The following is a 25,318-nucleotide window of genomic DNA, read 5'->3' on the forward strand; positions in this document are numbered from 1 at the left end:
TTTAGATCAAGTCATAGAACCGGAGGACTATAAGGATCTACTGCTTGTCCACATACTTACAGCACGACTTGACCCGGTAACACGCAGAGGCTGGGAGGAATTCTCTACGTCCAAGGAGCAAGATACATTGTCCGACTTAACGGACTTCATTCGGCGACGTGTTCAAATGCTTGAATCTCTTCCCAGCAAATCCGTTGATGTTAAAGGACCAAACCCACTCCAACAGTTTTCGAAACCGAGAACAGCGTTTACGAAAACCAATTATAGCAGCATGCAGAGTTTCGAAGGGCTTTGTGTGGCCTGTAAGGGCGAGCATCTATTGTACCAATGTCAAGTGTTTCATCGGCTAGAGGTAGCGGAAAGAGACGCACTTTTAAGGACCCATTCGCTTTGCCGCAATTGTTTTCGGGTAGGACATCAGGCGAAGGATTGTAAATCCAAGTTTTCCTGTCGAAAATGCCAGGGTCGACACCATACATTGGTATGCTTCAAGACAGAAAGGGAAGGCTTCATGAAGGGTACGGTGGTTGCAAAGGGCAAGGAATCTGGATCAAAGGCATCAACTTCAACCCAAACAGCAAATGTGTCAACCAAAACCGTTTGCACAACGCAGCAGTTCTCTTCTCAGGTGTTACTGGCTACTGCTGTTGTCTTGATGGTGGATGATAGTGGTCAGGTGTTCCCCGCTCGTGCTTTATTGGATTCAGGTTCCGAGAGTAATTTTATATCAGAACGGCTGAGTCAGCGGATGTGTGTCAGCCGAGAAAGAGTGGATATATCGGTTCTAGGAATAGGTGAAGCAGCTACAGAAGTCAAATACCGAATTCGGGCGATGGTACGGTCGCGAGTGTCCGAATACTCGAGGGACATGGATTTTTTAATTCTGTCGAAGGTCACAGTGAATCTTCCGACTTTAACGGTTAATACGGAAGGGTGGTCGATTCCAAACGGTGTTGAGCTGGCTGATCCTGCATTCTTCCAATCGAAAGGAGTGGACGTTGTCTTGGGCATCGAAGCATTCTTCGAGTTTTTCGGAACTGGTAGAAAAATTACGTTAGGTGAGAGACTACCAGCGTTGAATGAATCAGTCTTCGGCTGGGTAGTGTGTGGAGGTTTGTTAGTACCGAGTCAATCAATTCAAGTCAACTGCAACATATCTGCATCAGGAAACTTGGAGTCATTGGTCGCAAGATTCTGGGAATATGAAGAGATTGGAGGATCAAACTATTATTCGCCGGAAGAAACTCGCTGTGCAGAACATTTTGAACGAACGGTACAGCGTGGAATAGATGGTCGATTCACGGTGACATTGCCCAAGGATGAGGGTGTCCTTCGTAGATTAGGAAAATCGAAAGAAATCGCACTAAGACGTTTGCAGGGAACCGAACGAAGACTGTTGCGTGATACTCTACTACGTGATCAGTATTTGGCGTTCATGCAGGAGTACCTTCAGCTCGGTCACATGAGAAGGGTTGATAAGGTTTCTGATGAGGTTCAACGATGTTATCTACCTCATCACCCGGTAGTCAAGGAGACTAGCACTACCACAAAACTACGTGTTGTCTTTGATGCATCTTGTAAAACTTCGACAGGAGTATCATTAAATGACGGATTGCTGGTGGGGCCAGTGATTCAGGAAGATCTACGATCAATAATTCTTCGGTGTCGCACGAAGCAGATCATGCTCGTTGCCGATGTAGAGAAGATGTTCAGGCAAATAAACATCTGTCAAAGGGATAAACCACTGCCATCGATTCTCTGGCGATCTTCTCCCGACGACGAGCCAGAGACCTACGAGCTGGGCACGGTCACGTACGGCACTAAACCTGCACCATTTCTTGCTACTCGTACACTTAAGCAGCTTGCCATGGAAGAAGTCAGTCGTTTTCCTCTGGCAGCCAAGGCAGTTTGTGAGGATACCTACATGGACGATATCATTACCGGAGCGGATGCAGCGGATTTGGCCATCGAGTTGAGGATGCAGCTCGATAAAATGATGAGTGCTGGTGGGTTTCACCTCCGGAAGTGGGCGTCGAGTTCTCAATTGGTTTTAGAAGGAATCAAAGAGGAAAATTTAGCGATTCGAGACTTGGAGGGTATTAATTTGGACCCAGATCCGTCAGTGAAGACACTGGGCCTGACTTGGCTGCCGAAAACAGACACTTTAAAGTTTCAATTCAATATTCCGTTGCCGATTACAACCACAGCACTATCTAAGCGACAAATCCTTTCGGTAATAGCTACGCTGTTCGACCCTTTGGGACTCCTGGGAGTTACTATTACAAGAGCCAAGATATTTATGCAAATGTTGTGGACGTTGAAAGATGAAAAGGATGAAAGGATGAATTGGGATACCCCGGTACCTTCGACGGTGGGTGAGATCTGGCGCAGTTATCACCGACAGCTTTCACTACTAAATGAAATCCGGATTGAACGCTGTGTTATAATACCAGATCCAATTCTGGTCGAGATACATTGCTTCTCTGATGCGTCTGAGAAAGCATATGGAGCATGTGTATACATCAAGAGCATGGATTCGAGTGGAAGTATAAGAGTTAGGTTGCTATCGTCCAAATCAAGGGTTGCTCCATTAAAATCGCAGTCTATTCCGAGATTAGAGCTTTGTGGGGCACTTCTTGCGGTATTGTTATTCGAGAAGATTCATGATTCTACGAGGATATCAGCTCAAACATATTTTTGGACGGATTCGACGTGTGTTCTACATTGGATTGCATCTTCACCATCTAATTGGAATGTTTTCGTCGCCAATAGAGTCGCGAAAATTCAAACATTGTCCGAAGGTTGTCATTGGAGACACGTAGCAGGAGTTGACAATCCAGCAGATTTGATTTCTAGGGGGATATCCCCAGAAGACGTCATCGGCAATACAATTTGGTGGCAAGGTCCAGCATGGTTAGAGAAGGGTCCCGATTATTGGCCGACATTCCCGGAAAATTTAGTAGCTGACGAAGGTGATGAGGAAAGGCGCCGAGTCATATCAACCAACGTGGCTTCAGAAAAGGTGGACTCAAATGATTGGTATTTCGCGAAGTTTGGAGCTTTCGTCGATTTGATACGACGTACAGCTTATTGGCTACGATTGATAAAATTGCTTCGCGAACCCAAAAACACTCGTAAGGACACTACATTCCTATCCACAAGCGAGCTGAAAGAGGCAGAAAGATTGCTGATTTCGAAGGTTCAACAAGAATGTTTTTATCCGGAATGGAGAACCCTCTCTAAAGGTGAAACGATTCCACGCAAATCTCCGCTGCGCTGGTATAACCCATATATATCTACGGATGGATTGATAAGAGTTGGAGGACGATTAAAGCATTCTAAAGAATCCGAAGATAAGAAGCATCCAATTGTTTTGCCCGCTAGGCACCATTTTACGAGATTGATTATAAGACACTATCATGAGAAGTTGCTTCACGCAGGACCTCAACTGCTACTAGGAGCAATAAGACTCCGATATTGGCCATTAGGTGGAAGGAATCTCGCTCGCTACACTGTGCATCACTGCCAAAAGTGTTATCGATCAAAACCGTCTGCAATCCAGCAGTTCATGGGAGAGCTGCCATCGGCACGGGTCACCGTATCTCGTCCGTTCTCACGAACGGGCGTTGACTACTTCGGACCACTTTATCTAAGATTAGCCCCGCGACGACCAGCAGTGAAGGCCTATGTAGCGATCTTCGTTTGTCTGTGTACCAAGGCAGTACACTTAGAGCTGGTGAGTGATTTATCTACCGACCGGTTTCTGCAAGCGCTGCGGAGATTTATCTCAAGGAGAGGGATGTGTACGGATATTTACTCCGACAATGGCACCAACTTCATCGGAGCTCGCAATAAACTTCGGGAAGTATTGAAATTGCTGAGAGATAGCAGCCACCGAAATCAAGTGTACAAGGAGTGTTCCAATCAAGGAATTCAATGGCACTTTAATCCACCTAGCGCGCCACACTTCGGAGGCTTGTGGGAGGCAGCCGTACGATCAGCAAAAAACCATTTATTGAAGGTTCTTGGTGAGAGTGTGGCGACTCCCGAGGATATGAGCACATTGCTCGTTCAAGTGGAAGGATGCCTTAATTCAAGACCGTTAACACAAATGTCTGAGGACCCGAATGACTTGGAACCGTTGACACCGGCCCATTTCCTCATAGGAACTTCTTTACAGGCGATTCCGGAAGAAAATGTGGAAACAATGCCCACTAATCGTTTGAATTATTGGCAGTTAATCCAGAAACGGTTACAAGACTTCTGGAAGAGATGGCGTAGAGATTATTTGGCCCAGCTGCAAGGAAGGATGAAGCGATGGAAACCACCTGTTGACATCGTAGTTGGTAGGTTGGTAATCATTCAAGACGACAATCAGCCCCCTATGCGGTGGAAAATGGGAAGAATTATGGAGGTACATCCTGGGGATGATGGAATTGTGCGGGTGGTGACACTTAAAACATCTGCAGGAATATTGAAACGACCGGTGGAAAAATTTTGCGTTTTGCCAATCGAAGAACCCAGCAATTAAGCCTTTGGACGTAAATTTGTTGCTCCCAGATTCCTTTCCCGTCGAAGAGGTTTTTTGTGTCATTTCAGAAATATGGTATTTCAGGGTGGGTGAGGATGTCTGCGAGTAAACAACAACAAACCCAACAGTACATCCCTGGCTCTTACTTTGCTATAAAGCGCTGAGTTCCCAGTTGTGAAACAATAACGCGAGAGAAGTACTTGTGAGAGTCAGTTAGAATTTGTTTTGTTTTTTGCTTTGTTTTTTTTGTCATGTCTGTAAATAGACAGAGAGGAGAATAAAAAAAAACATTGTTGTTCAGTTTTTGTGCAGTATAAGTAATTGTTAAGACATGTTCCTGAATGTAAAATAAAAAATGTAGTTTGATATTTGTAAGAATAAATGTATTTTGTGCTGTGAAATCTGTGAAGTTTATTCAACCACCAAGTGGAAGCAATCAGGGAACCCCAGAGGAATAGTTGGAATTGCTGTACAATTGCCACCATCAGTGTTGTACCACCCACCACCCGCTGGAATACGGGTTTATAAGGAGGATATTGGTTGGAATACAACACTCTTAAAGATAATATTTGTTATTATTTTTTTTTCCGGAACAAAAATAGACATAACTTTTAATAGAGAACAAACGAATCTCGGGGGTCTTCGTAGCCACTTGGTTACGCGTTCGCTTACCAAGCGATCGATCGTGAGTTCAAACTCAGGGCCCTCAATTGACCATCTTTGTGTTGTTATAGAATAACTACGTCCACGCAAACATCATCAGCGATGGAAATCGATCCACGGTCGAAATAAGATCGATTCATCCATACAACTGCTCTGCTCTGCAAGAAACATCGGGCTGCTGTTCTATAAATAACTCAACAATGATCAATATCAACTAGAGACGAATGAACTCCCAGAGTTTAAAGTCTCTCTAATTCATTACCGATTACCGAATATCAACTGTCTCCGCTGTCCGGTCTGCTGAACAATGGATGAACAGAAAGAATACCCTTACGCCTAAATGGCTACTACTAACGACTGTGTAATTTACAATTTATAGAAACATAAACATATGTACATGTACACGATTAAAACCCGGCTCTGTAACAGCCAAAATGCTAATGAGCCTAATAAATAAATAAATGAGATAAAAAAACGAATCTCGAATCAAGTTTGGAATTTGGTATCTTAACCCTTAAGGCCGTGGAAACTGGGTAACGAATCGACTCCAGCTTCAGAGAACATAATCCTTACATGAGGAATAACACATATTAAAAGAATGCCTTATACCTTTAAAAAAATGTAACTATTGAAACAATTGGTTGCAATATGCCCGTTAACCCCAGAAACACTGTTCGTAGCTGCCTTGTAAATTCACTTTATTGTGCCTTTGGTTATGATTATTTCAGCAATTTGCATTATTTCTAGTGCAACGAAAAAAACTGTTTTATACAGTTCAAAAAAAAATTAAATTTGAGTTTTTCATCTAATACACCATTTTTCTTATTGATCTCATACAGTAGTTCCTAAACAGTGAAAAACTTATTCAACGAATTTAAACAGAGCTTTCTGCCGGCGCTCTAAAATCGTGGTTTTGTTACATAAAAATGACTCCTAAATTAATATCGTACATTTTTAGTAGCCCAAAAAAATTGGAGTATTACCAGATACCATTAGAAGTTTTTGGTTAAGTAAAATATTGAAGTGCAACAAAAACATATTGATTCAGTAGCTAGATAACAAGAGGCAAAAAATTCACTGGACGATGCAGAACCTTCAGAACAGTTCAGCATCAAGGAAAAACTTGAACGACGATTGCAGCAATCAAAGGTATCAAGGTCCAGCCCAAGCTCGGATTGATGAAAATCTTCAGACAAGAGTTTTCGTACCGAGGCAAATACGTGACTATCGTATTCGATGCTTTCTCGTTGGGCATAGACAGCATTATTGGACTCTGATCGTGCGTTTTTCTCTGCATAAAATTTCGTTAATAAGATCCGATCTAGATTAGAAGACGACAAAATTAACATTTTTTGTGTCCTCAAGTCTTACTTTAATCAACAAACTAAGTAGTAAAAACATGCAAAATGTTATCTTGTTATCTAATCATTAACAATAAAAGTCGTTTATTCAAGAAAATGGTTTATTTTAAAGTATTTTTTTAACCGGTAATTTACCGGTTTTACCGGTAATGAAATTTTCATCACCGAATACCCGGTTATTGAAATTTTGGCACGGTAATGCAATCCCTAGTACCTATCCATAACTAGAATCGAATCAGGATTTCAAAGTCAAAAAATTAAAAATCTAAAATTCTGAATATTGGCCTATTGATCCGGGGTCTGATTTGAAGATTTGAAGTAGCTGAAGTCTTTCTAAATAAGGATTCTTTCCTCAAGAGAATGAATTCCATTCGTTGCAGAAACCGTAGAAATCATACATATGTATTCGATATCATTGGATATCTTTGTCAGGTATTTCCCATGCAGCTCTCGTAGAATATTATTGATATAAGAAAAATCAAAACGTTGAAAAAAAAGGGTTTGTTTTAATAGAAGGCACAAAATTGAACAAAATCAAATGATGCCCAGCAAACCTTTGTTTTCCGTCAACGAGTAATGTGGAGGAGTCAGGTCCTTTCTCATGTAGCAAAAGCAGAAGGCAATAGCTTTCTAACACATTCAACAGTACACTACTCACCTTGTCTTTACTTTATGCTGTTTATCAGGCAGCAGCTGCAGCTTCACGTACGGATCGCTAGCAGCCTGCTTCACGTTCCCATTCCCATTGCAGAGTGAACCCACCGGTAAGACGCTCATGTCCGCAGTACTCGAGTTGTGATTCTTCTCCGGCAATCCTCGGCAGCGAACCACCGAAACTACCAGAGCGCTCCGATCGGCCAGATAGCGTAACTTGAACACAATGCTACCCAGCTTTCCGTTCTCCGTTTCGTTGTCGTTTCCATCCAGCGTGTCCACATCCGGTGAGTTCGGTTCAAGTTGATTTTTCTTCGGGGTGAGCTCATTTTCCTCGCTGTATTTGGTTGTCGTGGTGGGAATGGCCGTGGCTGTGCTTGTCGGAATGCAACTTTGATCTGTGGGAGATTGTGCGGGAAGATGACCTCCTGGCGGTGGCTTGATACCAGTCGGCGAAGGAGATTTCTTCAGGTACTGTGGGGGCTGTCCGCTGGGTGATCGTACCGCCCGCGGCGGTCTGGGTGGTTGGAATGGCAACGAAGACACCTCATGGCCAGCCTTCTTCTTCTGGCGGCGAATTCGTCGGGCACAGAAGCACGCCGTCACGGCAAGGATAGCGGCCGCTGTAAGTCCTAGAACCGCTGGCACCACTGAAATCAGAACAACATAATCTACATAAAGACGAACGATTATTTGCCCTTAGACAAACGAATTTAATCTTTGCATACATTAAGGCGAATCAATTTACTATAATGCGCTGCCAAGTGCACAACTCGCTGATGAGCTGCAAATGTGCGACGTGGGATCGTTTCTACCTTTTTTTATAGCCACTTGACACGACATGAAACGGCAAATGAAAAGACACCGCACGTTTGTGCCATAACGGAAGTTCAAGCACCTCCTTTCGCAACCGCATACAAAAAAGATATGTCACACAAATATGCTAAAAGAAGACGCTAGCCCTGGGCTTTGAAACTTTTATACGGGTTGGCATTTTATCTTCTCTCTGTTTTCATTCTGTGTAGCTGAAAATATCATAGAAGCTTGATGGTACAGTTAGAATGTCCTTTCTCATGGAATAGCATCAATAACATCAGTATACAACAAAGAATAGAACATTAAAACTCAATCAATTTTTGGCATATCTAACGGGTCCTTTTCTTGGCTCATATTAAAGACTGGAAGGAATGATGAATTACAGTCATGGGCACAAAAAATACACCCCCATTTGAAATCTAAGTGTTCCAATATTAAAAGTTGTTTCAAACTTTTCGATATTCCAGTCGATGCTACGTAAAAGCAAGTAATTTAGTAAACCATTTTGCCATTTCAGTATCGTTGATTTATTTTTTAGAAAAACAAAAAATTACTTTTATTCCTCAATGGGTACTGTTAGGGCAGGGGTTTTCAAATGATTCTCCGCGGAAAATTTGTACTAGGCGAAGTTATAGCAAATGCTCCCACCTTGAAAAAAACATTCTTCAACTTTATTCCACTGAACATATAGTGATTTACTTTGTTTGCCTCGGGTCAGATGTCGTGTAACTCAGGGGTTAGACATCAATTGAATATAGGCTACCCAAAATCAAAATCAATATGGCGTCATTTGTTTATCAACATATCATTTACGAGGATTGAAATCGAAAAATGCGCTGCTTTATTCTAACTGCATGAGCGATTTTCATATTTCGGTTTCACATGGAGGTGTTCACATTAAACATGGAGTTTAAAGTTAGCCACTATTCGACTATATAACCGGACCGAGTTGTACACAACAGTAATTGATTGAACCAAAATGTCAGTAAACCGCAGCAATATTGGGTACACTGGCAATATGAGGGATTTGACGTTTTAGTCGTACCCCTGGTGTAACTACGACGCGCAACCGAAATAGAGTTATTCCCAGTTGGATAACGTCAATGCAAATAGGATTTGTTTTATTGATTAAAAAATGCAGGCGCTCCGTCAAAATGTGTGCTATAAAAAGTGCTCTGCCATAAAAATAATCCGAAAACCCCTGTTTTAGGGTATGACATAAAAAATCCACTTACGTAAATTTGTTGTACCGTGTTTTGTTCATCGATGCACCCCTCTACCAGCCTAATCTGGGAAGGGTTACCCAGACATCGTGTAGGGCTCTCACCCACTAAAATCAAGCCCTCTACTCGTAGCCTCATTTCCCCCGGGGCCACTTCTAGGCGACTACTTCGGGGGGCGGCTGTGTGCCGTGCACCGATTAGGTATTGCCCTCCAACTGTACGCGCAATCCGTCACAGCACCCTTCGCGGGATTTCTCTTCCCAATGGAGCGTCGATTAGGCAATGCTCTCCCACGTCACGCGCAATCCGTCACAGCAACTTACATGGAGTATGCACCAGTTTGATGACGTCTTTGACGCTCATTTCGTCGAAACCACTGTCGCATTGATCTTCCACTCAAGCCTCGAACAGGTTTTGCCAGGCACCCATTTTGTTACTCTCCACGCCGCTTTTATATCATCTCACAAAGATCCGTTCACCCATCGAGCCGTGTACCCTAATGTGACTTCAAACTTAACTTAACTTCCGAAATCCGAACTGACTATCAGACAGTCCACGAACTCCCTCCGTGCATTCCGTCCAGATTCTCTCCAGAAGATTCCCAAGAGTGTCCAGCAGACATATGGGTCTATACCATGCTGGGTCTATCGACGTCTGCCTGGTTTGGGCAGCAGTACTAGTTTTTGTACCTTCCATCGATCCGGAAAGTAGCATTCATCTAGACACTTTTGCATTGCTGCCCTGATCATATCAGGGGACGCTAGAACTGCCGCTTTTAAAGCTATATTAGGGATTCTATCCGGGCCAGGCGCTTTCTTCATTTTAAGACGTTCCATAGCTGCAACCAGCTCATCGTTCGACACCTGTCTGGGTTCGGTGTTATCAATTTCATCCTCTCTATATGGCGTGGGTGGGTCTTTGGGCCGTACTGCGGGAATAACCCTTCCACTAAAATTTTTATTTTTTCGAGAAACATTTCGGATGGTGTCGTTGGGCCCCTGAGGTTCGGTAGTCATTGCCCCTTGGATTGACGTCTACGTCCCGGCATAACTCCCAGAAGTAATTATATTTGCTCCGCTTAATCGCCGGTTTGAGAGTGAACCCAGCCTCTCTAAATCCCACTCTCCGCTCATCTCTGGTGTCGTTGTTTGACCGTTTGAAGCGTTTTCTGGCGCTGAGGCAGTTGGACCGAAACACGCCAAGTGCCTCCCTCCACCAATAGGCGGGAGGTCGCTTATACCTGGGTTCCTTTTTTCTTGGCATTGTTACATCACTTGCTTTTGCCAGCGTTTCTGTCAGTTTATCCACGTTCATGTTCAAGACGCCGCTCTCCACGCGTAGTGCTTCGATGAAAAAGTGCTTGTCAAAGGTTTTTGTCTTCCAACTACCCGGGCATGTCCTATTCATCCATACTGCCAAGTAGTTTCGTTGCAGTATGCACCAGTCACTGTCACTGTGGGTTATCCTTCGCATACCCTCCACCTCGTTTTTGTCATTAACGACGGACTGCAGAAAGTCAGATCCATGAAGAAAAGTCTGGATCTAGATGGAACGGGACCACTTCGCCAAAAAGCAACCGATGATCAGCAACACCAACCAAAAAACCACTTCAATTTGCCAGGGACAATGTCAACAAGCCGCTGGAGTTCTGGAAGCGCGTTATTTGGTCGGAGGAGCTCAATTTCGATCTGTTTAACAAGAAAAGGTGACTCCGAGTGTGACGGAAGAGCGACTAGGGCCTCCAGGACAAGCATCTACAACTGACTATGAAGCACGATGATGGAAGCATCGAGGTGTGGGGCTGTTTCTCGTGGGCTGGGGTTTATGTGTGGGTTTTATGATGTTTGTTATTTTAATTCTATTGAAAAAGACAGCTGACGCTTTCACTTTCACTTTTCACCATTCACTTTCACCATGCATATTTGGGCAGTATATTCCTAGTTAATTTTGCGAAAATATCGTTTGTGTTATGTGTCCCAAAATAATTTTATATCATACACTACTAATTTGTTCAAATATCACATACAAGGGATTTTTAACTATTATCACCGTTCTGAATCATAGTTCGGACGCTTAAGGCATATGATGCAGAAAACAGGTCTAAACTTTATGCACAGGTATTATTTGGTTGATATTTTTAATAAATTAGTTCAATATGCTTTTAAGTTTTCTACTTTGGTACCTATTTGATGAAAACATAAAAAAATCATCGAATAAAATGCTTTTCAAATGAAGCTAATAAAAATCAAACTTCGGACACTAAATCAAATTTCGGAGGGACTGAATTCAAATTTCGGACACTTTATTTTTTATTTTTTTGAACGAAAATTACATTACACTTGATTATATTTTATAGTCAACTGCGAAACAGTTACCAAGCAATCACAGTAAACTGTTAACGATCATGAGAACTGATGAAACACGGGAGAAATTTAACTATTGGTGAACGGATAAATTCTACGTGCTCACGCAAAGCAAACGTCAAACACAAACGATAGTGAGTAGTGTTGATAGATTTTTGCCGATTATGTTACAATTCAAATGTAGTTCTCATATGAAATGATAGTGAAACCAAGGCATTACTCGAAAGGAGAAATTGTGATATTAATTTTATAGTTATATCATCAGTGCATTAAGCATCTCAAGATATTAGAACAAAGTGTCCGAAATATGATTCAGAACGGTACAAGGGGTAGTCAAAATAAATGAGACTATCAAATTTTTGCCAATGTTCAAATAATCATAACTCGTCGGGAAGTATACTTATTTAGATGCAACTGGTTGCATCTCACGGTAAATTTGTATAATTATATTAGCCTGTTTCTGACGAATTTTCTGGTGATATGTTGAAAGCTGCATTTTTTATCAATTGTAATTTGTATGAGATTATATTTAGGTTCGCATTGTTTCCGGAAATTGGAGTTAATTGCAAGTTGAATACTATCAAGGAAGTCAAGATCCATTGAGGAACAACCGCGCCTTGGAAACTATTCTAATTTTTTTTTTTTTTTTGAATTTTATGGTTCAGTTTTTCGAAAGAAACTTTGAAATTGCTCTAAATAAGGACAAAAAATGTGATTTGATAACGAAAACACAAACAAGAAAATCTTCCAAATTTCATATTTCGCACAAATCAAAAAGTATTTTTCCAATCAAAGGTAAATCTTTCATCACAACAAATCATCTCTGGTGGGAAGCCCGATCACAATCGCAACAATGCTATAGCACGAGAATTGGAACATACTCTAATCGCAGCTAATTTCGCTTATACACACATCATTGAATCCTCTACGATGCAATGAAATCAATATCAACGTTCAATGTTCGAGGCAAAAAGCAAAAGATAATCCAATCAAACAGCAGCGGTGTGAAGCATTTTTGCTACATTGTGGGGGCACAGGGATGATGCGTACTCGCCGAACGATAGGATCATCGCAAATGTTGTCACCGAATCCCATTTATATCGATTGCAGACTACACGTGTGTCCGGTCGGTAATAATGTAGCCTAAATCCCGACGGTTTGTCCGTGCTAGAGAAAAAAAACATGTCAATCATAGGATGAAACTCGTCAGAGAAACCCAATCATCTGTGGTATAGTAATTACGACTAATGGTGCGCAATATGATTTCCGAATTGAAAACATAGAAAAGAAACCAATTGTAGCTGCACGTAGGTAAGTGTACGAACATGGCATTCACCCAACGGCTCGTGATTCTTGTCTAACCGTGGTAACATTTATCCCCAAGCCCGAAGACCTTTATTCTAGACGGAACGCATGTGACATTTCTGGGAAGGCAATAATTCCGAAAGTTGACTGCGAGCATACGTGGGTTATACTTACGTATTATCGTTTCTAGACACGTTTTTTTTCACACACTGGCCGGGGGTGAGGCGAACCGATAAAGGTAAAGTTCAAATTCGTAAATTTGGCGTGGTTTTATGATTCCGTAGCAGAGAAATTGGATTATGTGTTCATGGTTGTATTTTACGGCTGGTCATATTCGTGGCAATTCGCTTCACGCCAATGCTCTCAAAGGCTGCGTAGTCCTTCATAAAAAACACGTGCTTGATGGTTGGAAAAAGTTAAATGTTAATGTGATGAATATAAATTCATTCCAGTAAAGAACTGAAGCATCTTCTTTTGAGCATTCCGATGATACCGAATGGAAAATTCTATTAAAAAGGGGTTTTTCCGCGAGTAGAAAGAAATTTTATACGTTGTTTTTGTGGGACGATAGCTATAGATACTCACAACTACGGTATTCAAATCATTCGCTTTCGAAACGTATAATTGTTCGTTACGCCCGGAGAAAGCTAAGTAAAAGTATGTACTACATGGGCTGAAAAGTTCCGGGATTTTTCAACAGATGGCGCCACTAAAAACAATGAACAAAATTCATTTCGAGAGGTTCATCTGTCACTAGCCTATGTGTGATGTTTCATGACATTTCGTTTATTTGTTCACAAACTACAGTTGCTTAAGTGTCACTACCTGAGCATTCGTATAGAAAATAGAAAAAAAGGAATATGATATTTTGATCAAACATTGTTTTTTGATAGGAAAAACCCTTGGACAATCAATGCAGTGGTTGATAAAATGTTATTACACTTCTACTCCTTCAAGAACAACAGTTTCTCGGTGGCTTAGTGAATTTAAAATGAGCCGTACAAGCACCGCAGATGCACCTCGCTCTGGAAGGCCAAAACAAATTCAAATTCAAAAATAGTAAGACAAGTGAATTGACTCGTTTTGAACGATCGTAAACTGAAGTTACGTGAGTTAGCCGAGGTCGTAGGCTTTTCAAAAGAATGAGTGGGATACATTTTGCAAAACATTTTGGACATGAAAAAGCTATCCGCGCGATAGGTGCCGCGTTTGCTGATCGTCAACCAAAAACAGCGACGCGTTGATGATTCAACGGAGTGGACTTCTTTCGACATTTTGTGACAATTGATGAAATGTGGATCTACTACCACACTCCTGAGTCCAATAGGCAGTCTGCAGAGTGGCATTGAGGCATATTTTGAAGACTTAGACATTTCGTACCACAGAAAAGGAATCGAAATGCTAGAAACTTGCTATACCAAGTGTATTGCCCTCGAAGGAATCTATGTTGAGGAATAAATACAGCTTTGCCCAAAAAACGATTGTTTTCATTAAAAATCCCGGGACCTTTCAGCCTACGTTGTACTATAAAATTCTATCAAATTATTTTAATGGAAGTATTTTCCGTAATCTGTATGGCATTGAATGAATAATTAAATACTTGTTTGAAGAGCCGTGAATTTTGTAATTTATGAGAAACAAAAATTTGAAAAACAGGTATTGTAAATCGTTGTCACGTCACAAAAATAGAGCATTTTTTAGTTTATCAGACGAATCTAAGTTCAAACATTTTTATACTTGGGTTTCGGAAATATTATTTAAGATCAATCCACAAATAGAGAAGTATGAACTGTCTCAAGAAGTTGTTATCACGTCGGCCTCTCCCTGTCAAAAAAAAATCCTTCATAGAGATTGAGTGTAGAAGAGGATGTTGTACTGACTAACGTGCCTGCAGGTGTTCAGTCCTGCTCCTCTTCCATCTTCAACACTCCAACTCGTTGTGAGTCGCCAGAGGATATAAATGACGAGAGTGAAGCAAAAACTACAAAATCTGGATCTAAAGTGGTAGATGGTAGTGGTAGTGGTAAAAGTCCACACTCCGTGGAAAAAAACCTTCACCAAGGGTCAGAAGAGGAAGCGGAAGAACCTGGTTGCAGCTGAGGTTCCGGGATCGAACGAGCAAAAAAAGATATTTATCATGCTTTTAAAAAAACGATATCAACACAAAAACTACATCTGGAACTTGATTCTCCTTTGGGGAGGCCCTGGAACAGATCAGAGTTTGGAATATTCTCGGAGGACTATTCCTACCAGGGCTCGGCACAGTCATATTCAACTGAGGATAGTCAGCTGATTATGGGGAAATTCCCTTCCGCATTCAGTTGTACATGACTTTTGGCTTCTTCACACAGTTTCTCCGACTCGACTATCTCATTTCATTCTTCCCCGTCAAATTGTCTTCATTGCATTTTGAAGAGACTTCCCCCGAAACGAATTCGTTCCTCTCTCTTTCATGTACCACGTATACATGTATCGATGTTTGAGTTCAACGTGAGTTCCTACACTGACCAATGAACGGCTCAGTCAGATTCCATTCAGGATACTCTACTGATTGCAATAGAGTAACAAAGAAACGAACTGGTGAAACCCAAATTTTTAAACTGCTCGTACAAGTCAGATATTGAAAGCTCCTACAGGTACGTTATAGGAATGAAATGAAGGCTGGTTGATAAGGCTTTTTAGATTGTTATTTAATTAGTTGACAAAAAATTATGTTATTCAATAAAATCTCAAAATCATCATTTGCGACATATGTTGTGTTATATACCATCAGACAGGAAATTTATCCAGATTTTTTTGCTTAAAACATGAACAGTGAATATAGTAACCCAAGTTAAAATGGGTATGTTTTCTTTCAATTGCACTTACCACTCGCTTATCTACCCGACGTAACGAGCAATCTTTTTGCCCAAATTCGTGCGTTAGCTCACAATGTGATACGATGCGTAAAATGAATTATTCTCCATTTAACAGTTATTGTATAGTATGTTACGCAATTAATTCGTGCTCAATTCACGTTTTTATCGTTTAGGTCTTGCTACTAACAATTTATGTAATTGTGGTCCAGAATGTCATAATTACGAGTATGTTGTTTGGTAATGTAAAAAAATGATATTAAAGAATTTAACTGGCTGCTGATGTAGAGTTTGGAAAGGGTATGCTCACATATGTAGAATTATGATAGCTTTAGTAGTCGCAATCTTAATATTATGCTCCCTATATAGGTCTTCCTAAGAAACTCGCTTCACTTCCTCGAATGCACATGCCCATTCTCATTTCTCTTTCCTATACATAAGCAGAACTTAGCACCCAATGAGATCAATTGACTACAGCAGCCACACGAACTTCCCAAAAAGCACTCATGACCATAGAATACTTAATATACATCACCTGGCTATAAAGTTATCACAAACAATGTTCCGGACAACGTGGCGACGAAGGAGAAAATGCTATTTTTATCTATAATATATTTCTGTAGTCATGGACTTATTTGACTTAGGCTTCTATTAATGGAAATCTTAATTTACGGGTGTTAAATAAAAAATGAGAATTTTTTCAATACCTTTCAGTAACTCAAATTAAGAGCGTAAAATTTTCCTTCTCCAAGAAAATTTCTCTTTGGGCTCTCTAGAAACAGTAGGCGTGTTTGGTTTTGCTAGTTTGAATTTTCGGCAATGGTTTTGTTTGAATTGGTGAAAGCATCGTTATTTTTTCGACACTGATGGCAGACAACATCATCGGAACATCTATAAAAACAACTCAATAAAATGATATTCCTGAGTCATAGCGTTTCATGTCATGAAAATCAATAGAATAAAATTGTGTTGGGTCTATAATGTAAGTTTTAGCAACTTTAACATTGGATAAGAAAATTGTATTGCAGAACTCGGAACACTGCCACGGCTTCCTATGATTTCAAAAACAGTAAACGGAAAAGTATTACATTCAATCAAAATACCTCGGCCAACGAAGGGTTAAGCTTCTCCAACGTGAATATGTGAAAACAAACGATCAACGAAGGAAAATATTAAGGAATTATCAACACCGGGTTACTATGCGGAAGAACTCGTTAATACCAAAAGAGCCCCAATTCGCATGTGCTATAAATTTGCTCATATTAAGGCGCGTCCACATTATGCCGAATGATGCCGATCGGCCTGTACCAGACGGCATATTCGGTTCGTTATGTAATGTGGACGCCACATCGGGTGCACGAAGCCGAAGTCCCATCGGATGCACGAAGCCGTCACGAACACACGAAGCACTATGTCGTCAACGCTAATTTACTTCGTTTTGTTTTGGTTCGACTTTCTCGAACCGGACCCACTTGTTTCGGGTTGGGTTCGGTTTGATTCGAGTCGGTTTTCGGCACATCAGCAAGCCCGGGCGGTACGTCCACATTTAGCCGGCTTTACCGGGCGGCCAAGGCCGATTGGCGTAATGTGGACGCGTCTTTACGCTCGCGTATAATCAGAATTTTACTTCATATGCAAATGCACCTTCTATATATATTCATATTTACAATTGTTCATCAGAACATATCGTTCATACATTTTTCTTTAGTATTGAATTGTTATTTTTATTTTCAAATGTATTCAAAGTATTGACACGAGTCAATGAAGCGCCACACAGTCTGATAAGTGAAATGATCTATTTACGTGTGCTTTGCTCTTCTCTCACAAACACTATTACCCCATTTTTACACGTGGGTTTACTTATAATACTACAATAGCTAGCTTCCACCTTCACCTTAAATTCGTTGACAATGCAACAAGTTGATAAGTTGTTCACTGGAAACGTACTATCTACGATCTACTGTGTAAGATCATGTAGTTTTTTTAAATTAAATAAATGGTGAATTTGATGAAAAATTCAAGTTTTCAATTTTTTTTTTGTAAGTCTGTATACAAAAACATTTTTTTGCATGCACTAGAAATATTGTTTTGATGTTTGCATAACCAAAGGCGCAATAAAGTGAGCTTACAAGGCAGCGGAATACAGTGTTTTTAAGGTTAACTGGCAGTGGCAACTATATTGCCACCAAATTTTCCATCTGTTTCAATAGTTAAATTATTTTTTTCAAAGGTAAATAAGTGTTGGCTGGTTTCCACGGCCTTATAACAGGTTAAATAGATGTACTTCCAATCTTTATGCATTCATTATATGTACAAAAAATTATATTTTATTTGTAATGAAAAACAACAGCTGCAATAAAATGTAATTGACAATAAAATATGAGGGGCTTAGAATGCAAGGGTTGTAAGTGACTTGATCGATTTCTCTTCATCAACTTTCTCTTTAGTTAATAACTCAATTGCAAAAACGTTCCAATTTAAGTTTGCTATAGAGTCTGATAGGTGAGGTTCTGACCTATCTTCCACATTGTCAAATACAGCTGGGAATGTATTTGAGGCTGAGCTATGACCAAAAGAGAGAGTCGATGTAGAGAGATCGATCAAATCACTTACACCCCTTTCATTCTAAGCCCCTCATATAATGTACGACTATGTGAACAAACGTTTTCGCTATTTTGCAGTACCCATTTAGAATATGACCACATATTTTTTCATCTTTGTTGTTGTATTGTATGGGAAGGCTTCTGTGCAGTTGGAAAGCTTAAAATAGGAAAGGATTATCATCCATCCTTTCTATTCATTCTGAAGAATGTGATAGCTCCGTCCTATTTTTTTGGACTAATATATTCAAAAACAATTATCGTTTCTGCGGAAATTGAAAAGTGTAAAATTCAATAAAAATAAGTACCGTGGATGGGGGTGAGAAGTATAAGGAAAAAACCTTTCCTTAGCGACCAACAAGCAGAAGCTACATTTTCCAGGATTGCTGAAGCCGCTAATTGGAAGCCTTAAGGACAATCAAAAGAGCAACTTGAGGCATTTATCAGATTACACTGATGTCGCTTCTAAAGAGCATCTCACATGTTCCAATTCAACAGAAAAAAAATGAGAATAGTTTTGAGGAATTCCTCAATTCAAAACGAGAGATTTTTTTTTTTTTTTTTTTTTTTTATAAATACGTTTATTTGTCGTTTTTGTTTGGTAAAAATTATTTACATAATTGATTCAACCTCGACTTCGAAACTAAATTTTAGTTCATCTATGTCAATTCTACCATTGCTGCTATCAATGAAGGTGATATATGTCAACAGCAATCTCATTATCAAAATTCGTTCATTCATTGCTATCCCCTCCAGAGATGGCCGAAGGAGATTCTCTAAATGGAGTGCGCGTTGTCCACCAGTTACCACTAGCAGCTGTTGTTGTAGCACATTGAATGCATCTCGTACTCTCGGACACCCAAAAAATTTGTGCTGTATTGTTTCCACACTCGAAGAACAGTGTATACAATTCTCATCGTCCGTTCGCCTCATAACGAACATCAGTCGCCGGTGCGAGAACTTCTCGTTTACCCACATGTATAGAAGACTACGTTGTGTTGGATATAAGTCCCGAACAGCAATATTCTTCCACACACGGGGCCAGTTAGTTGCAGGATTTGCTATTTCTACTTTCGGTTTTGCTGTACGTTCTATGAAGAAACGGTGGATGAGATTGGCGGATGGTTGCTGTCGGATTTGGAAGGGGAAATTTGGAATGTGGTTCAGGATAAGCTTTAGGCAAGGAAGATCTGAAGGGGGAGTGGTTGTTTGGGAGAGGAAGGAATTGTAATAGGGAAGGGAACTCATTTCGTGTAGGTGCCGATTGATCAACAATGCCTTGCACTTTATCGCTGGCAATTGAAGATTGAGACCACCATTCTCCCGTCTTCGTGCTAGCTGCTCCATTGGTATGGTTGCACATGCACCACGGAATAGAAAGCGTCGCATAATGGTCGTCAGTTTCGCCACGTGTGCTGCCGTTGGATGCAGATTCGCTGCCATATACCATGTCCTCGAGGAAATAAAAATGTTCAACAGCGTTACCTTCTGTGTTAATGATAAATTTCGTGAAGAATGCAGCCATACTTGACGCGAAAAGTTCGTCACGAGTAAGTCCCAATTTGTCTTTGCCATACATCGGACCGAATTGGTAAAAATAATCCCGAGTATTTTGACGGTGTTTTCCGTACGAAGCCACGTTGTAGTGATTGGATCGTTTACGCATCCAACGTCTATTGCGATGGTTTTATTCTCATTCAAGCGTGCCCCTGCTACTTTTTCAAAACGCCGGAACAAAACACGCATCGCATCAAGCTTATCTACACTTGATACAATTGCACTAATGTCGTCAGCGTAAGCGGTAATTAGGTCTGCTCCACACACGTGCTCTAATCGCTGCAGAAGTGGGTGAAGATAGAGCACGAAAAGATGCATCGAAAGAGGATCTCCTTGTCGGACAGATCGTTGAATTTGGAATGGTGCGGAGAGGTGTCCGTTTATGAGCAAGCGAGACGAAGAGGCTGCTGATACACGAGAGAGCAAATCTACAAGTTGTGGATTGAAGCCCAGCGCTCGCATCGTGGTAAATAAGAAACGATGGTCCACACGATCGAAAGCGTGATCGAGATCGAAAGAGATCAGCTTGCCTTTTTGTCTGTCCGCTTTCAGCTGAGCAATTTTGTCTTTCAATGCTAGCGTTGCTTGAAAGATATTGCGACTGCCGTTTGAACATTTTTGTGAGCGAGTTAAAATGCTATGAGCTCGAAGCACATTTTCAAGTCGCTGCTTCAAAACCCGCGACAGAATTTTGTAGTCGTAATTGACTAAACTAATCGGTCGGTAGGAACGTGCGCTGTCTCCCGAATCTCGTTTCTTAACCAGTACGATCACCCCATCGACGAACTGGGATGGGAAATTTGACCTGATAGCGTCATTGATAACCAGGTTCAGCTCACGATGTATCACATCGAAAGTTCGCATATAAAACTCTTTTGGCAGTCCGTCGGGTCCTGGTGATTTTCTCGATGCGCTTGTGCGGATAGCTGAAAATATCTCACTCGTAGTAATTTCATTCATACTGGCTTCGTTTGTATCGTCCCGCTCGGGGATGATTCTCTCGCACTGGAACGGGTGGCCTTCTTCCTCTTCTACATGCCCGGGTGCATATAGATTTTTAAAATACTCAACCATATGGTTTTGTATCGCAGCAGAATCGCCGATGATTTCATCTCTTTCGTTTCGCAGCCGCTCGATGATAGTTTTTCGGCGCACTCGCTCGCCCAGCTGGTAAGTCGATAGCGGCTCACCAGCAACGAAGGTTTCGTTTATACGCACGAACATTTCGGAGAAAGTTCGCTGGTGTGTTAGCATTTTTGCCTTTATCCGATTGATGGTGGTGAGCATGGACCGGTTGTTTTGGTAGCCATCGTACGCATGCCGTAGTAACTGATATAGACGTTGTTGTTCACGATGGAAGTTATCGATGGCTGTTTTGGACTTCCATCGGAAAAAGGACTTTATTTTAGGCTTTGCGCACGACAGCCACCATTCCATCCACGACGGATAATTTCGGCGTTGACGAGTCCAGTGCTGCCACCGTATTTGGAACTCGGTAATATTTTCTACGGTCAGTAGATGCGGACGTAGGGACCAAAATCCACGACCATGTGCTCTGTCGGGGAGGGGAAGGCAAATTCTCGCGGTGACGGCCTTATGATCCGAAAAACAGCACACATGTACAGCTGTTGTTCTCAGCTGTTCTCGTAGACCGTTGCTCACATAAAATCGATCGAGTCTAGACGAGGAGTTATGTGTGATGTAAGTGTATTCCGTCTCTCGTGGACGGAGCCGCTGCCACACATCATGCAGATGTAACTGCTGTACGGTGGCTAAAAGAGCGGGACTCGAATTTTGTCCCGTCGCATCGCATTGACGAATTACGCAGTTGAAGTCGCCTCCTAAGATGACGTGATCGGTACGATGCCGAAGGTAGTATGCAATAGTGTTATTGAAGAACCGCTCTCTTTCAGCACGAAGAACTGAACCAGATGGGGCGTATACATTACATAACGTAGTGTTGTGGACACGGAGAGCGAGCAATCTCCCGTCTAAGCTTTTCTCTACATGTGAGAATTTGATGTGTTCTTTTAAAGCGATTGCCGTTCCTCTTCTTGAATGGTCGACATTACAAATAACGTTGTAGCCTGGCAAGAGAAGCTGTTCGTTCCCAACCTCCTGCAAAAACACAATATCCAACTCGGAGGTGCGAACGAACGTGAGAAGGGCGTTTAACTTGGTTTGGTTGGTGATGGTATTAATATTTATCGTTCCGATGTTACAACTGACGTACTCCATTTTATTGAATTTCTTCGTCGGAGATTCTAACGTGTATTGGTTCAGTGACGATGATATCTTCTCCGAAGTGGCGCATTTTCTTGCCTGGTGGTTGTCTACGCGAGCGCCGGCTGGCGTTCGAGGTTTGAGAAGTTTGTGAGGTGTCTGTTTCGTTGCCATCGGGTCTACGATGCGACGTGATGGCGTTCGGGAATGAAATAGGCGAGAGCTGGATTACAGCTTGTGATGTGGACGGTTTCGTTATTGAAGGTGTAGCGGGAGGTGGCATCGTCTTTTTTTGTTGTGGTGTTGCAGATTGTGTCTCACTCATTCCAAGGAGATTCGGCTTCAGACTCGAGTTATCATGTTGTCCGATATCGAGTGGACTTATTGCCATCCGTTTTGACGAAACTGATGATAGTTTACGGAGGTTCGTTGGTTTGGTGTGTTGAGTTTTAGTCGGGTTTCCCTTCGTTACGCTAGCGTACGATTGATCTGCTGCGAGCTTCTGCACCAGCAGTTTCTTGTTCTGTACACATGGAATGCCAATGTGTACAAATTCGTGGCAGTGTAGGCAAGTTTGCCGCTGCCCCTTATATCTCACCGAAGTTTCTTCTCCCTGCACCGTCACGAGAGAAGGAATGTTCTTCGTGACCACCATGCGAACAATACGAACCCCGGTTTTAACACCACCGAAGTCGCTGTATCGGTCATCCCACAGAAGGTCACGAACACTTATTACTTCGCCGTACTCGGCGAGAAAATCAGCAATCTGTTCATTAGTGATGCTTTCGGGTAGCTCAAGTAGTTTTACCTCGACCGCGCCGTCCTCCATCGCAATTCGTAATTTGTATGGTTTTCCTTCAAACACGAACTCATGCTTGTTGTCGTGCTGCTCAACTATTTGTTCAGCAAGTTGCAGGTTGTTGACCTTTACGAAGGTACATGCAAGTCGTTTGCTTGGCTGGAGTTGTAGAACGTTTTCACGTGTGAGACCGAGTTCTTTTCCGACGAACTTATGAATCTCATCATGAGAAAGCAGTTTCGGAAACTGCGAGTAATCGACGCGAAACGTATTTTCGCGGCGCGGCATCACGGAATGTGACGTCGCGAAAAGCGTAGATGAAAAAAATGTAGAACGTATTAAATAGTCTGTGAACGACTTCCGAAATTTGCTCGTCTAAAAAATCGACTGATCAACTCGGAAGTTGAGCGCTAACTGAGCAGAGATAGTCAATTCGCTGTGTCCGGACTCCTGTAGCTTTTCTTGAAGACTGGAAATGGCCATTTGTTCTTCCCATCACACCCTAGACAGTGTTCACCAGTGCAAGTCAGAAAAACGACCTTTGTCGATAGAGTTTCTGACCCGAACGGGAATCGAACCCGAAGCCTCCATATCTTGGGGAACGCCACGCTAACCACTACGCCATGGGGACCTCACCTCATGAGCGAGACGAAAGTAACTAAAAAAGTTTGATATCCTTAAATACCAACATCTACCGGCGGGGCGAGTTGGTCATACGGGTAAGTTGGTCAGTGACGATATCTTGGAATCTGAGCGTCCAAAAAATTAGCGAACTATGGATGAAAAATAGCGAATTGCTGATACAAAAGAATAATCAAATCGAAAAAACTTGTTATTAAGTAGGTTAAAAAATAGGGCCATGGTCCCGATTTCGCCAAAAATCATTCACGGTTTGCGCATTATAAAATGTGTTCTAAAACTGGTTAATAACCATGAAAAAAATCGGCTCAAACGTAGAACAAAGCTTTATCGTACGTATTAGCTTCAAGTGTTAATGGAAATCGCTTTCGAAATTATTTTTGTTGAATTTTCATGAATATTCTTTTTTTATATATAGAGGGGCTAGTTGGTCACACAAATTCTTGTTTGAGAGCAACGCATATACAATTTTCAGGTATGCCGTATTTCATTACGTAAGCTATAAACAAATATACAAATCATATGTTTTACTGCTAAATCCAGTGTATTCGAAGCCACCACACAAACCACTTGCAATATAATTGTCATATTTATATTTTTGCTGTAAATTTTTCATTAAATATAATAAACGCTTACATTCAATATCAGAGCTCACAATACACATTGAGTAATGTAGCATACCTGGAGGCTGATTTTATATACTTTGGGGCGAACGGTACAAATGTCATCAAAACAAATGCAAGCAAGAATGCAAGCGGTTGTGCGTCACAGGGATGCCAGGTGATTTTTTTTTCCAAAAGTCTTGACAATGTCTTCACATATTTCATAATGTCTTCAAAATGTCTTCCCAAATCAAATGTCTTCAAAATGAAAACATGTCTTCAAACCTGGCATCTCTGGTTTCCACAAAGTGGAAGAGAGACGAAATCGCTAGAAAAGATTGTCTGACTAATTTTCAACGATGAGAATTTGAAATTTTCATATATTTGTTTTTTTACTTGCTACATGATATTAGTTAACTGTTTTTGTTTTGATTTAATTAATTTATTTATAATGAAGGAAATTTCTAATGGAAAAACGCTTATTATTTGCTCAAAAATAACATGCCTATTATTGACCAATTTACCCCGTGTGTGGGGTTAGTTGGTCAATTTATTCTGAAATATAAAGACGTTAAATAAAAGAAAAATGTCAAATAATTGATTCTCTGGTTATTTTTCATTGAAAGGGTAAAAGGTAAGCTTCATTGTGGTACATAATATTCTAACGCAAAACTTCTTACTACAAAGTTATAACCAAATTTATTCAAAAATGACCAACTAGCCCCGCCCTACCCTACTCTTTATACCTTTTTCTATTTAGAAATACTTCAAGAACATGTCAAACGCAAGAATTATCAACTGCACCCGCAAAAGCATTTTCGGGTTCACACGGCGACTTCAGCTTCAATGATGTCTATGTTTTGGTAATAATATCCTACTTCTTGGTCCACAGCATCCTGGAACATGCAGTGCAACTCTTTCCGATGTATGGAGCGATTAAAATTCATCCGATATACGTTAAGGAACCACCCGTGGAATAGCCCGGCGAATCTACAAGATGTACCTTGAGATATTATTTATTTTAATTATTATTATTATTATTAGGACTGAACAAACGCATACAGATCTTTGTGTTTGACTACTTGAGATCAACTTCAAATATCCAGAATTTCTGAGACATATGAACT

At 41.1% G+C, this 25,318-nt stretch overlaps 1 protein-coding gene across 2 annotated transcripts in view; it reads right to left on the reverse strand.

Annotated features, from left to right (window-relative positions):
- LOC129775000 (synaptotagmin-4) overlaps nucleotides 1-25,318 on the reverse strand; it is a 61,757-nt gene that overhangs the window by 12,254 nt on the left and 24,185 nt on the right. Inside the window, exon 2 of one of the 2 annotated variants that reach the window (XM_055779137.1) lies at nucleotides 7,214-7,859. In XM_055779137.1, coding sequence (XP_055635112.1) covers nucleotides 7,214-7,859 — 646 coding nt within the window. Of the gene's footprint in view, nucleotides 1-7,213; nucleotides 7,881-25,318 lie in introns of both variants that reach the window. The other variant, XM_055779135.1, reaches the window with a different exon arrangement.

This window comes from Toxorhynchites rutilus, chromosome 3, assembly GCF_029784135.1.
Source record: "Toxorhynchites rutilus septentrionalis strain SRP chromosome 3, ASM2978413v1, whole genome shotgun sequence".
Lineage (NCBI taxonomy): Eukaryota > Metazoa > Arthropoda > Insecta > Diptera > Culicidae > Toxorhynchites > Toxorhynchites rutilus.